Source organism: Canis lupus, chromosome 38 (assembly GCF_003254725.2).
Source record: "Canis lupus dingo isolate Sandy chromosome 38, ASM325472v2, whole genome shotgun sequence".
Lineage (NCBI taxonomy): Eukaryota > Metazoa > Chordata > Mammalia > Carnivora > Canidae > Canis > Canis lupus.
In genome coordinates, this window is record NC_064280.1 from 2,065,832 (window position 1) to 2,080,198 (window position 14,367).

Below are 14,367 nucleotides of genomic sequence, written 5' to 3' on the forward strand. Positions count from 1 at the left end.
CAAACCAGTCCAGTCCTAGAGGCTCTGTGTGCCCCAGGCCCACTCCCCTGCCCCCCACCGTCCCCACAGAGTTACTGGAAGCGGCTATTATATAAGGTGGTTCCCAGCAGGCTGGCTGCCCCCACCCCACCCCCCTCCAGTCCTGGCAGTCCCAGCTGGGGCAGGAGTCCCTACCCTCCACCACTATCATTAACTTGGGATTAAGCAGGGCTCTCCAGCCGAGATGATGCTGGCGCCATCCATCGCCACCTCTGAGGCCTGGGGCGGCAGCGAGGGCTAGTGATGGGTAGTGGGGAGGGCGATGGGGGATGCCATTTCAGGGAGCCCTGCCTCCTTCCTCATTCTGAGAGATGCTTAACAGCTGCCCTCGTTCCCCGGGGTCCAGGGCTGGGCCTCAGCTGGAACAGGGCTGACAGCTGGATGCGTTGGGAGAGGAGGCACAAACTGGTTAATGGGGACCCCACCTCCCACAACCCACCAAGGAGGGCCTGAAATCAGCTGCATTGAGGGGTAGGAGCCAATTAGGGGTGGCCCTGCTCCCGACTGCCACCACAAAGGCAAAACCTGACCGGCCCTGTGCATCAGTGAACAGAGACTGCTCCCTACCCCCGTGGGAAAGCCAGGTGTGAAACACTTCCCTCTGTGCCTCAGTGTCCCCTGCCCTGGTGAGACTGAACAATGGTGCATGGAGGAAGAGGCTTCCACCCTGGGAGGGGGCCTGACATGAAAACTCCATTTGCGCAAGTAATACCCATTTGCTCAGCAAACTTAGGAGATCTTGGTCTAGGCCTGCGTGTGCCACAGACTTGCCTGGTGACCACGAGCGATGTCATTCCATTTCCTGGGCCTCTCTTTCTCAACCTGTCACACTGGAATCGTACACAAATGCCCCTAAAGCAACTTGCACATCCTCCCCCCACCATCAAGCCTTCCCTCTTCCCCTAGCCTCCACCCCACCCCATGCTTGGGTCCCACAGAGATTCTCAGATCATACGCCCTGTGCCAGACTGAACCCTCCTACAGAGCCTGGGAGATGAGCTCATAGTCTTTCCATTTCACAGGTGAAGATGTTGAGGCTCAGAAGGGCTCTGTAACAGCTATTAAAGGGCCAAAGGCTGAAGCGCTTGTTGTCAGCACAGAAGGAGCATCAGGTCCCCGGGACACACATCCTCTCTCCGCCTCTTTAGCCCCTGACTTCCCAGGCCTCTCACACCCTGCAGATGGGCTGCTTCCACCCCGAGGGCCCCTGCCTCTATAACTTCAGCTGCTTTTACAGCTCTCACCACCTTGTCCTGTCCCTCCCTGGACTGCAGGCCCCTTGAGGAAGAAGGACCGTGTCTCATTCATTTTTGCAACCCAGTCTAGCCCAGTGCCAGGTGTACTGCGCTGGGTGCTCAGGTGCTCAGTACCTGAGTGTAGGATGGGTGATTGACTCAACTAACCTTGGCCACCCGGGGTCTACCCCACCTGCTGAAATTCAAGTTCTAATCAATAAAAATTAGATAAAATTTAAACTTGGGTTCCTCAGTTGCACTCGCCACACTTCAAGGCCTTGAGAGCACGTGGCTCGCGGCTACAGTATTGGTCAGCGCCGAGAACGGCGTCTTTCCATCAGGGCAGAGCATTCGTGTCGACGGCACGGCCCTCCTGGGGCCTGGACCCTGAGGCCTCTGCTCTTGCCCCCATCCACAGCTCGCAGTTCACCCCGGGGATCCCCAGCCACCTTCGGGCCGGTCTTTGAAGATCAGCCCCTTGGTCTGCTGTTCCCAGAGGAATCCACCGAGGAGAAGGTGACACTGGCATGCCGCGCCCGGGCCAGCCCTCCAGCTACCTACAGGTGAGAGCCCCGTGACGGGTGCCGTGGTGGGTGCCGGAGGCCCTGGGCAGCCCCTCGTCACAGCGGCCCGTCCCCAGGCCGGGTGCAGCCAAGCGGGACTCAGGAGGTTCCCCTCCTCCACCCCCCGCTGCAGGTGGAAAATGAACGGCACCGAGATGAAGCTGGCACCGGGTTCTCGCCACCAGCTGGTGGGGGGCAACCTGGTCATCCTGAACCCCAGCAAGGCGCAGGACGCCGGCGTCTACCAGTGCCTGGCCTCCAACCCCGTGGGCACCGTTGTCAGCAGGGAGGCTGTCCTCCGCTTCGGCTGTGAGACCCATGGAGGGGCGGGGGGGGGGGCAGGATGCTTCAGGGAGGGGACAGGGCCTGGGAAGGGTGTCCGGCAAGGGCAGGGGATCACTCCCGTGGCGGCTCAACTGGGGAGCGCCCCCCAGCTTGGAGGGCTGTGCCCGAGCCCTCGTCCTTCCCTCCAGTTCTGCAGGAGTTCTCCAAGGAGGAGCGAGACCCCGTGAAAACCCACGAAGGCTGGGGCGTGATGTTGCCCTGTAACCCGCCCGCGCACTACCCAGGTACACAGGGCACAGGCCGGCCGGTCCCTGGGGGATGGAGTCAAGGGCAGCGGGCGAGCCTTGGAAGCACGGATCCCCAGGTCCCCAGCTAGGTTTGTGTTTCCTTGGTGGGCCTGTCATTCTGTGGCTGTGCCCTGCTCCGCCTTCAGGCCCGGAGCTTGTCCCCCACCCACACCCGAGGGCGGAAGGAAAGCCACGTCTCTCTTCTCAGTCTCCCCTCAGCACCAGATCAGAGCCCGGGACTCCGGGGACCAGGTCTAGAGACCCCCCAGCACCCTGAGGGGCCCGCACAGTCGCCCTGTGGGCCCAGCACCCCGTGGTTCCCTCAGACGCCCCACATCTCCTAGGCCTGTCCTACCGCTGGCTCCTCAACGAGTTCCCCAACTTCATCCCGACGGACGGGCGTCACTTCGTGTCGCAGACCACAGGGAACCTGTACATCGCCCGGACCAACGCCTCGGACCTGGGCAACTACTCCTGCCTGGCCACCAGCCACATGGACTTCTCCACCAAAAGCGTCTTCAGCAAGTTCGCTCAGCTCAACCTGGCTGCCGAAGGTCAGGGTCTGCTCTGGGGACGCGGAGGGGAGGAGAGAGTTGAGAGGGTCACAGGACACTGGGAAAAGACGGTTCCCCCTGGAGGTTGTGAAGAGCGGCTTGTGGAGCCCAGGCTCTGGGGCTTGGACCCCTGGATCCTCTGGCCGCAGGGCCCCAGAAGCTCGCCCAGGTCCCCCGGGGGAACAGGGATCCGGAGAGAGTCTGCTCTGAGCTGTGCCCAGATCCTAAGCACTGGAGCACCCGGCCTGCAACCATTTGCATCTGATCTTCAAAATCCCTCTCCCCAGATACCAGGCTCTTCGCACCCAGCATCAAGGCTCGGTTCCCAGCAGAGACCTATGCGCTGGTAGGGCAGCAGGTCACCCTGGAGTGCTTCGCCTTTGGGAAGTGAGTGGTGGAGGTGGGAGGGGCAGGCCAGGGCACAGCCTGTCAGAGCCTCTCGGGGGCACAGGTGACCCCAGGGAGAGGGCAGGCAGGGTCTAGCAGAGTGTTGGCCCCACAGAGGGTAGTGAGCACTGCTCACTGAGCATTGTCTCTCTGAGTGAAGCATCGTGCACGCCAGCGGCCTGACACATACTGGGTGCTCCCAGCAATGCGGGACAGGCTCAGGCAATTTATGCAACACCTCAGGCTGGAGACAGGTAGTGCCATGCACGAGCCCCAACCAGGCCTGCCTGGTTCAAATCCCAGTTCTGTCACTGGCTGCCTGCCATGGTGAAGCCATGGGTGAACTACGTAACCTCTGTGTGGCTCTGCGTCCTGATTTGTACATGGTAATAACCATACATAGTACCTGCATCATAGGATTGTTATGAGGATTAAGTGGGTTAATACATGTGATGTGCCTAGAATGGTGCCTGGCATTTATTAAGTGTTCTATGCATACTAACAGTTCTTTTTTTTAAAAAAAAAACTCCATTGAAATCCTGCTCTCCCAGAGAAAGACTCGTTGGAACAGGGCTAAGCAACTAGCAGGTGCTCAGCAAATGTCTGTAGGACAATATGATTTGTACATCAGTCCCCTCTTCCCTCATTTCTCCTGCAGTTACCCAGGAGATCCCTCTGCTCTGTGAAAAGTTATTGGGCTTCCAGAAAATTCATATTTAAACCATATGGTGGGGGGTTGCCTGGGTAGCTCAGTCTATTAAGCGCCCAACTCTTGATCTCAGCTCAGGTCTTGATCTTGGGGTCCTGGGTTTGAGTCCCATGTTGGGCTCCATGCTGGGCATAGAGTCTATTTTTTTTTTTTTAAATGAAAGCACATGGAAAGTTAATATGTTAACCCTTTCAGACTCACTGATAACTTAGTCCATTTTAGCACACAAATTACTAATAACCAGAGCCCTTTTGCAAAGTAAAGGTGAGGAGGCCCTGTTGGGGAAGAGGGAGAGGGGAACCCATATAGCCCCAGGTCACAGGCCACTGCTGGGGAGTGCAGTCCCAGAAGAGGCATGGTGGCCAGTGCAGGGTGGGGGCCAGGAGGGCCAGCCAGCTTCAGGGTACAGACACCAGGGAAGTTCACTGGTGTCACAGGTATTGCAGGGAGAGGGAAGTGGAAGAACCCTACCTCTTGCCTCTTCCCTGCCCGTGCTCTGAGCCTACTTGGGAGAGACCTGCCCTCCTCTCTTTCCTCTCTCTCTCTGTCCCCTCCCAGACCCTGAGTCAGAGTCCCCGCCCTCCTCCCCATCCCCACCTGCCCCACAAGTCTGGAGGGCGGAATGGCATGATTCTGCGTGCAGGGGTGCAGGGGTGCCGCAGGTGCAGGGGTGTCTGCCTAGCGCAGCCCACCTGCTCTGGCTTTGTTTCCTCTGCCAGCCCCGTCCCCCAGATCAAGTGGCGCAAAGTGGACGGCTCCTTGTCCCCCCAGTGGGCCACAGCGGAGCCCACCCTGCAGATACCCAGCATCAGCTTCGAGGACGAAGGCACCTATGAGTGTGAGGCAGAGAACTCCAAGGGCCGCGACACTGTCCAGGGCCGCATCATCGTGCAGGGTATGAGCTGGGACACCCCTCACCCTGCTTCACCCTGGTCCCTGAGGAAGCAGATCCAGAAGTCAGGGAGGGCACTGGGTGGCCCCTTGCTTAGGATTTCTTGCTCAGGATTGCACTGGGGATGGGAACAGAGGAGGCGAGCGCCGTGGCCAGCTTGGGGCTTCCCTCGGGGCTGCAGAAAGCACGTGGAAGGCCTTGGGATGATTTAATTTGCTAAAACAGCCGCTGGCACAGCCGCACAAAGTGCCAACTCTCTCCAGCCTGCTGTCCCCCTCCCCCCACCCCGACCCGACCCTTTCCCGGGATGCCGAGGGCGCCCTCTGCTGGCCGCCGCAGGAACGGTAGCCCTGCAAGCCTGGGGCGTGGGCAGCGGGCGGCTCCCCCCAGCTCATCCCCGGCCTTCTCTCCCTTGCTCCCCCAGCTCAGCCCGAGTGGCTCAAGGTGATCTCAGACATGGAGGCTGACATCGGTTCCAACCTGCGCTGGGGCTGCGCAGCAGCGGGCAAGCCCCGGCCCACAGTGCGCTGGCTGCGGAACGGGGAGCCTCTGACCTCCCAGGTAGGAGATCTGGGGCTTCCCACACATCACCTGTCCTCTGCTCACCTGGTTCCCTCACCTTCCAGACTTCCTCACGACGCCGTACCATCGGCAGCCTCTCTGGGACCATGAGGGCTCCATGGGGTGGTAGGTTCTAGGTGCATCTTTCCACCCCAGATTCTCCTGGCCACAGGCTGGTCGCCTGGATAAGTTCCGGCTGGAGATTCCAGAGGCCTGGGTCCAGGCACAACTCAGTCACAAAACCACTGTGTGGTCCTGAGTAGGGACCTTGTTCCTCGGGCTTCAGTGTGCTGAGACGCAGGGGCCTGGGGAACTTGAGTCCTAGGATTCCGGGAGGTCAGAGAAGGGACTGGGCACATGAGCACCCTCCGTGGAGGAAAGGCACCCCGGAATCTCCACTGCCCCCACCCTTCCAGCACTCCTTGCGCCCCTCCCCTGCTCTCTTCTGCACAGTCTCGCGTAGAGGTGCTGGCTGGGGATCTGCGGTTCTCTAAGCTGAGCCTGGAGGACTCCGGCATGTACCAGTGCGTGGCAGAGAACAAACACGGCACCATCTACGCCAGCGCTGAGCTGGCCGTGCAAGGTACGGGCCCAGGGAGGCAGGGGCATCCGCAAGAACACGCAGTGACGGGCTTTAAGAGTTCTGAACTGCAGCGTTTCCAAACATGCACATGCACACGGATGGCTTCCCTTAGTTTTCCAGTGGCTTCTGAGTAGAACAGAGGGATTTCAGAAAGGAGAGGAGACACTAGATTGAGAGCTTCTAGAAGACGGGGTCTCTGGCTTGTACCAAGTCTGGCATGATTAAAGTGTTTGCTGCAGTGAACACGACGGGGCTAGTGTCATTGGAAACCAAATCAACTAGATTTGTGTTTAAACCAGCCCCTTCAGCTATGTGACCTTTGGCAATTTGATCTCTTTGTGTCTCAGTTTCTTGATTTATAAAATGTGGGCAACAATAGTCCTGCCCTTGTGCTGCTGTTTGGAAGAATAAATGAGGTGGAGGTAAACATGGAGGACCTGCTCATCACTGAACAGGTGCCCAGTAAATGTGAGCTGATGCTACTGTTCTTAGTTATGTGGCTTGAGCTCATGGGGCCTTGGTTTTCTCATCTGTAAAATGGCTGTATTGGCACCTACCTCATCAAGTTGTAGTGAGCTTAACTACGACTCATTTATTCATCCATTCAAACGGTATTTACTCAGCACCTCCTACAGAGTGAACATGACAGATAAGGTCTCTGTCTTCAAGTATCTTACAATCCAGGGTGGGGGAAGAGGGACAATCACAAAAACAGTAATTAAATAATTTTGGACAATAATAAGAAAATATAAAGAAGATCCAGCAGAGTGGTAGGAAGGGGGGCAGGGGAGATCTCTTTGAGGAAGTCACATCTGGAGTGTGACCTGAGTGTTAACAAGGAGCCAGCCATGTAAAGATCTGAGGGATTTTTTAAGCGAAATGTATGGCAGGTGCAAAGGCCCTGAGGCAGGAAAAACCTTGGCATTCTCAAAGGACAGAAAATGGCTCAAGTGATTGGAGCATAATAAATGAAGAAGAGTGGCATGAGTGGGGAGTGGAGAGGTGGGGTTGTATTTGTGAGCGTTTGTGAAGAGTTGGACTTCGTCCTGAGTGTGTGGTTAAGGTTCTTAAAAGTTATGCCAGGCTGCTGGGTGGAGGAGATTGTAGAAAGTGCAAAAACAGAAAGACTGAGTAGGGTGCTTTTTCCAGTGTTCTGCAGGAGATTTGGTGGCCTAGACCACCATGGTGGCAGCTGGGTCGGGGGTGGTGGGAAGGGGGTGGGCTCTGGGTGTGTGGTGGCAGTGGTGCTGCCGGGCGGCACTCACAGACTGGCCTGGGAGGGTGCGTCGAGTGTGTGGCATGGAGCCAGGTGCTATCTTCACTAAGGGCAAGGGGCACCGTTAGGACTCCCTGGGTGACAGCAGGGCACTCCCCTTTCCTTCCAGCACTGGCCCCCGACTTCAGGCTGAACCCTGTAAAGCGCCTGATCCCTGCGGCCCGCGGGGGAGAGATCGCCATCCCCTGCCAGCCCCGGGCAGCTCCGAAGGCCGTGGTGCTCTGGAGCAAAGGCACTGAGATTTTGGTCAACAGCAGCAGGTACAAACCCCGACTCCACCCGGAGCGGTCCCCACTCCTCCTCATCCACCATGAAGGCGAGTCCCCTTCCCCTGATGACAACAGTGTGACCCTCGGTTGGCCAGACCTGCTTTCTCCTTGCTGCAGAGTGACTGTAACTCCAGATGGCACCTTGATCATAAGAAACATCAGTCGGTCAGATGAAGGCAAATACACCTGCTTTGCTGAGAATTTCATGGGGAAAGCCAATAGCACGGGCATCCTGTCTGTGCGAGGTGAGGGGCTTGGCTTTGTGGAGGGCAGGGGGCTCAGCCACCACAGGGTGCCGATCCGTCCTTGTCCCCCTGTTCTTTGTTCCCACTTTCCCCCTAGTCTGGTTTTTTTTCCTAAATATTTTTATTTATTCATGAGAGACACAGAGAGAGGCAGAGACACAGGCAGAGGGAGAAGCAGGCTCCCTGGGTGGAGCCCGTTGTGGGACTTGATCCCGGAACTCGGGGATCACGCCTTCAGCTGAAAGCAGACGCTCAACCCCTGAGCCACCCAGGCATCCCTCCTAGTCTGGCTTTGAGGCTACTCCAGGACCGGACTTTGTTTGGGACCACCTCCTTACCACCCTCCAGAATCTACTCCTGCCTCCCTCTCACACACTCGTGAGGCTGCTGGGAGGTCGAGATCCTGTTGGCCATCCACCTTATTCTCTTTCCTGGGGCTTAGGACAAACCCTCTCACCCTGCCCCGCTGCCCCTGCCTGGGCCTCTCTCCTCCCCCATCCACCCAGGGATGTTGTTTTGCTTGGCAGATGCAACCAAGATCACTCTAGCCCCCTCCAGTGCGGACATCAACTTGGGAGATAGCCTGACCCTGCAGTGCCACGCCTCCCACGACCCCACCATGGACCTCACCTTCATCTGGACCCTGGATGACTTCCCCATCGACTTTGATAAGCCTGGGGGTCACTACCGAAGGGCCAGCGCGGTAAGGCCTAAAGCCAGACAACCCATGGCCCCTCCCTTCTTCTGGACAGACAGGGGACCCAAGACATCCTTAACCATTACCACCCCAGAGCCCTTCCCCATCCCTCAGGAATGCCACATATGCCAAGCGCATCCGTGGATTTAGAACACCCTCCCTTAGACAGGCAGCTCCCTGGCTTCCCCCTGAAGACCACGCATTTAGGAGAGGGTTAGGGACAAACCCCGAATGCCAGGTGCCCAGGAAGACTCCCTCCCCACTGCTGTTCTTGCCGTCCTGACCTCAGTGCAAATGATATCACCAACTCGTACCATGGGGACTGTCTTCCATGACAAAGTCCCACGGTACTAAGTTGGGGGGGGAGCTGATTCCCCCCACTAAACAGATAGAAGCACCAAGATGTTGAGGGCTCCATGGACATAATGGAGCAGGGGACTCCGGGCCCTGCCTCGTGTCTCATGGCTCGCTGCACCAGCCAGGGCCCCTTCCACTGACCTGTCCCCCACCTCCTGTCCCCATGTGCAGAAGGAGACAGTTGGGGATCTAACCATCCTGAATGCCCAGCTGCGCCACGGCGGGAAGTACACGTGCATGGCCCAGACAGTGGTGGACAGTGCATCCAAGGAGGCCACAGTCCTGGTCCGAGGTGATGGGGTTTCCCACCCCACCCCTGCCCCAACTCCATCAGAGGCCAGCTGGCCCCTAATCTGGCCTTTGCTCCCTAACTCCCTTCTGGGGAAGGACTTCTGAGAGAGAAGGGCCTCTAAGTACCAGAGCCCAACTTATCCTGTGGTTTTTTGAAGGTCCTAAATGAATAGAATATTCCTCCCCCAAAGCCATAATTTTAAAAATCTACCTCCCAAGACGGGAGAACTCTGCTGGGGCCAGAAGGTTTCAAAGCCTGGTGCTGGGAAATCTATACACATCTCTACGTGAAGGCCTCTGTGAGCCCCTCCAACCTTGGACACATCTCCCCGACCTCCCAACCCACCTGCCCCATGCCTGGCCTCCCACCCCATGAGTGTTTACTGCACCCTCAGCTGCCCTCTGGGTACTGCAGCAGCCCATGCCAGCCTGGAGGAGATTGGCTCAAATTTCAGCTGCCCCATTCTGACTCACTGTGCTCTGACCCCCTGGTGCAGGTCCCCCAGGTCCCCCAGGAGGCGTAGTGGTGAGGAACATTGGCGACACCACCGTCCAGCTCAGCTGGAGCCGAGGCTTCGACAACCACAGCCCCATTGCCAAGTACACCCTGCAAGCCCGCACTCCACCTGCAGGGAAGTGGAAGCAGGTTCGGACCAGTAAGTGTGAGGCTCCACCCAGGTCAGTGCTGATAAGGCCTGGCTGAGCCTGGAGCTTCAAAGAGGGGCAAGTTTAGGTCCTCTGCCTGCAGGGAGCTCCCAGGCCATCGGGGAAGGTGGTCACATGGACAACGAGAGTAGAAAAAGAGCTGGAGAAGAAGCACTCAGTCCGTGCCCTGGGAGATTGACAGACCATTTCTGGGGCCCCCACTGATGCACTGAGCATCAACAGAGGCCCCCGGGCAGGAAAGTCTACTAGTTTCCCCGTCATTCTAAAAGGTGTTGTTGAGCACCGAGTATGTAGCAGGTACCGCCCTGAGGGCTGGATGCACCGAGGTGAGTCAGGCCCAGCCCCGCCCGTATCTACACTAACGCGTGCCAGCGCACCCACTCCAGGTCCCTTGCAGATCCCGCCAACATCGAGGGCAACGCCGAGACTGCCCAGGTGCTGGGCCTCACGCCCTGGATGGACTACGAGTTCCGGGTCGTAGCCAGCAACATCCTGGGCACCGGGGAGCCCAGCGGGCCCTCTAGCAAAATCCGGACCAAGGAAGCAGGTCAGAGTCCTGGGAGTCCCACAGAGAATAACTATCAGGGCACAGACCCCAGCCATCCTGAAAGGGAACCCCAGAGGAGGAACCCCAATTATGGGAGTCCCAACCCTGCCCACCAGGTTTCGGACTCTAACAAAACAGATGAGAAAGGGACAGAGGCAGGGCAGGGCCACTGCACCACACAACACACTGCGCTGGGCCACAGCTTGGGCCTGTCAAGGCTGGAAGAACCCTCTAGTCCAAATGCCGCATTTAAAGAAAAATGGGCTAACTTTACAACTGCACGTGACTGTATGATTATCCCAAAATAAAACTTCTTTTTTTATTTTTTAATGGAAAAATCAAAGTCTGGAGAAGAGAAGGGTCATATTGGCAGAGCCTGGCCTTGAACCCAGGACCGTGGGGTGATGGGCAGATGTCCTCCCTGGTAGTGCCTGAGCTCCTGAAATCAGTTAATGAGGAAGGGGTGAGTTTGTGCAGGGAAACAGTGTCTCTAAATCCAAGATAGTTTCTTTTTTTTTTTTAATAACACTTTTCCTGCCTTTTTTTTTTTTAAGATTTTATTTATTCATGAGAGACACACACACACACAGAGAGAGAGAGAGAGAGAGAGAGGCAGAGACACAGGCAGAGGGAGAAGCAGGCCCCGTGCAGGGAGCCAATGTGGGACTCGATCCCGAGACTCCAGGATCACACCCTGGGGTGAAGGCGGTGCTAAACCGCAGGGCCACCCGGGCTGCCCAAGATAGTTTCTCTGAGAGCAGGTGGACTGGGCAGGTAGGTGTCACACACCCTGAGTGGGGAAGGATGGGGACAGAAGCCAGGAGAGGCACCTGCTCACCCTGGGAGATTCACAGCTGAAGGTCCAGAACGGGAGCTGTGGGGTCCTGAGAAGGGCAACTGGATGGACTCAGGACCCCCATCTCCCCTTCCCCGCCCATGGGCTTGCCCCTCTGGATGTGTAGTCAAGGGCCGCCTTCCCATGCCCCTTAAACATGGTTTCCCATATGCTCCAGGCCAACTCTCCAGTCAGTCAATATTTTTAACCAGTACCTCTCCTGGGTAAGGAATTCCAGAAAGAGCAGCTTCTGTGGTTGAACTTCTTAGGAGAGACAAATGAGGGGTGGGGAGCAGCCTCTTTCATTCTGGTGTCCGTGGAGTTGGTGAGCAAAAGACAGCTGTGATGCAGAAGAAAGATGACGGGCTTTGAAATCGGAAGAGTTGAGTTCAAATTTGAACGGTATCATTTACCAGCTGTGTGACCTTAGGCAAGTCACTTAACTGCTCTGGGCCTTGGTCTTTCCACTTGACAAGGGTGATAGGAATGCCCACCTCTCGGGATCACATGGGCAATAGCACCCCTCGCACTACGAGGCCCTCAACTACTGGCATCAGTATCACGTGGTGAGTTTCCCATCGCTGGATTCTCTGTAGAACTATTTTGATCTTCAGCCAAGTTACCCCCTGCCAGATTCATGATCTAATTAAATAGTCTTGTTTTAATATCAGCCTTGCTGAACATAGAGATAATTAGGAAATTAAATCTGCTACAATAAGAAAAATAATAATAAACCCCCTGCAACCTAAAAGAAATGTTTTTTGCATTAACTGCAATTCCAGATTACTTATTCCCCTCATTTTAGAGCAAACTGGAGTTGGTCTGTGTTATTTAAACTGACAGGAGAGAAGAAGACAAAGATCATGTAGGGACCATGTAGGGACCATGTATGATCACAGAGCAGGGACCGGCACATGAGCCAGGCACCGCCGTGTTTGACCTTATTCTTGCAGCCCTTTGAGAGAAACATTATCAGGCTCCTCTTACAGAGAGGGGAATTAGGCTCAGAGAGGTGACGCGACTTGCCCAGGGACACACAGCTAGTAAGTGGCAGAGGTGGGCTCCACTCAGATCTGGACTCCAGAGCCCACATCCGGAGGGCGGCTGGAGGACAGAAGTAGGACCAGTTTGAAGGGGTGTCCCCGGCCTAGTCTGTTGCCCGGGAACAGGCTGCTGCCCTGCCACGCGGGTCACAAGCCACATCTGTGTCCCTTGGCCCTGACAGCCCCCTCAGTGGCGCCCTCAGGACTCAGCGGAGGGGGTGGAGCCCCTGGAGAGCTCATCCTCAACTGGACGGTAAGCTGCCTCTAGGTCTCTGGACGGACCAGTCCTGGCCCCACATGTCTAGGCTCACCTCCAGGTTTGCCCAGCGCTAGAGAGGACCCAGAGAGAGCAGCTGCGGGCTGACTGTGGGGCAGGGTGGGGGCGGCATTCACTCCTCCCCCACTGCAGGGTGAAAGCAGCTGAGGCACCCCCCCACCCCCCGACCCCCTGGGCTGCCCTCCCCCAGCGCCCCCCTCCCCCCAGCTCTCCCCCCCGGCTGCCCTCCCCCAGCGCCCCCTCCTCCCCCTGTTCCACCCCCACGGGGCTGCCCTCCCCCAGCGCCCCCTCCCCCCAGCTCTCCTCCCCCCGGGCTGCCCTCCCCCAGCGCCCCCTCCCCCCCAGCTCCCCTCCCCCCAGGCTGCCCTCCCCCAGCGCCCCCTCCCCCCCAGCTCCCCCCTCCGGCTGCCCTCCCCCAGCGCCCCCTCCTCCCCCAGCTCCCCTCCCCCCCCCCCGGGCTGCCCTCCCCCCAGGCTGCCCTACCCCAGCGCCCCCCTCCACCCCCCAGGCTGCCCTCCCCCAGCGCCCCCCTCCCCCCCAGCTCCCCTCCCCCCAGGCTGCCCTCCCCCAGCTCCCCCCCCCCCCCGGGCTGCCCTCCCCCCCAGCTCCCGGGGCCGGGGGGTGGCTGGGGGAGGCCCAGGCGGGGCGGGCAGGGCTCGGCCGCCCGCCCACGCCCCGCTCTCGCCCGCAGCCCGTGCCCCGGGAGTACCAGAACGGAGACGGCTTCGGCTACCTGCTGTCCTTCCGCAGGCAGGGCGGCTCCGGCTGGCAGACCGCCCGGGTGCCCGGCGCCGACGCCCAGCACTTCGTCTACAGCAACGACAGCGTGCGGCCCTACACGCCCTTCGAGGTCAAGATCCGCAGCTACAACCGCCGCGGGGACGGGCCCGAGAGCCTCACGGCGCTGGTGCACTCGGCGGAGGAAGGTGGGCGGCCGCGGCGCCCGGGGCGGGGGTGGGGGTGGGGGTGGGGGTGCGCAGGGCCTCGAGGGGGCCGAGAGGGCACCGGCCTTGTCCCTGGCCCTGGCTCCCCGGGGCAGGCCGGAGGGAGGCTCTGGGGAGAGAAAAGAAGGGAGCCTGGGGATGTTGTGGGAGCCCCAAAAGGACCCTCATCCTGGGCCCTGGGCTCTTGAAATTCCTAAGCAAGGGGTGCCTGCGAGGCTCAGTCCCTTGTCTGCCTCGCCAGGGTCACTCTCAGGGCTCCCCGCTCAGCGGGGGTGTGCTCCTCCCCCCACTTGTGTTCTCTCTCGCTCGCTCTCAAATAAGTAAAATCTTTAAAAGAGAGAAAAGAAAAGAAAAATCCTAAGGAAGGGAGGTCCCAGTTGGTGGCTTCTCTGCAGGACACAGGGAGGCCCAGGGAACCCAAACCCATTCTGTTATCGGTCCCCAGAGCCCAGGGTGGCCCCTACCAAGGTCTGGGCCAAGGGGGTGTCATCCTCAGAGATGAACGTGACCTGGGAACCCGTGCAGCAGGACATGAATGGCATCCTCCTGGGGTATGAGGTGAGCACTGCCCTGGGACCTGGGCAAGGAAGGGGGGCAGGGGACACCTGACAGCTCACTCGTCATTCCTCCTGGGATCATTCACTGACATGGCAACTCCCGCCATCCGCCTAGAGCCAGCCCTGGATGCTGTGGGAGCCCCGGGGCAGGAGGAGCGGGGTCCGGAAGGGACACGGCCTGCCCCTTTCAGGCCAAAGTGCAGGCAGCCTGGCAGCCTGAGCCCCCAGAGGAAAGCAGGGCCCCCTCTTTGCACTTGTTGGTCATCCT

At 58.6% G+C, this 14,367-nt stretch overlaps 1 protein-coding gene across 2 annotated transcripts in view; it reads left to right on the forward strand.

The window, feature by feature from the left end:
• Nucleotides 1–14,367, forward strand: part of CNTN2 (contactin 2) — a 32,829-nt gene that overhangs the window by 12,001 nt on the left and 6,461 nt on the right. For both annotated transcript variants that reach the window (XM_025421117.3, XM_049107016.1), the window contains exons 3-19: nt 1,693–1,837; nt 1,971–2,146; nt 2,311–2,406; nt 2,754–2,963; nt 3,251–3,350; nt 4,779–4,954; nt 5,376–5,512; nt 5,966–6,095; nt 7,481–7,631; nt 7,758–7,885; nt 8,413–8,588; nt 9,111–9,231; nt 9,728–9,886; nt 10,294–10,443; nt 12,504–12,574; nt 13,290–13,524; nt 13,988–14,100. In XM_025421117.3, the coding sequence (XP_025276902.3) occupies nt 1,693–1,837; nt 1,971–2,146; nt 2,311–2,406; nt 2,754–2,963; nt 3,251–3,350; nt 4,779–4,954; nt 5,376–5,512; nt 5,966–6,095; nt 7,481–7,631; nt 7,758–7,885; nt 8,413–8,588; nt 9,111–9,231; nt 9,728–9,886; nt 10,294–10,443; nt 12,504–12,574; nt 13,290–13,524; nt 13,988–14,100 (2,474 nt within the window). The remainder of the gene's footprint in view (nt 1–1,692; nt 1,838–1,970; nt 2,147–2,310; nt 2,407–2,753; nt 2,964–3,250; nt 3,351–4,778; nt 4,955–5,375; nt 5,513–5,965; nt 6,096–7,480; nt 7,632–7,757; nt 7,886–8,412; nt 8,589–9,110; nt 9,232–9,727; nt 9,887–10,293; nt 10,444–12,503; nt 12,575–13,289; nt 13,525–13,987; nt 14,101–14,367) is intronic.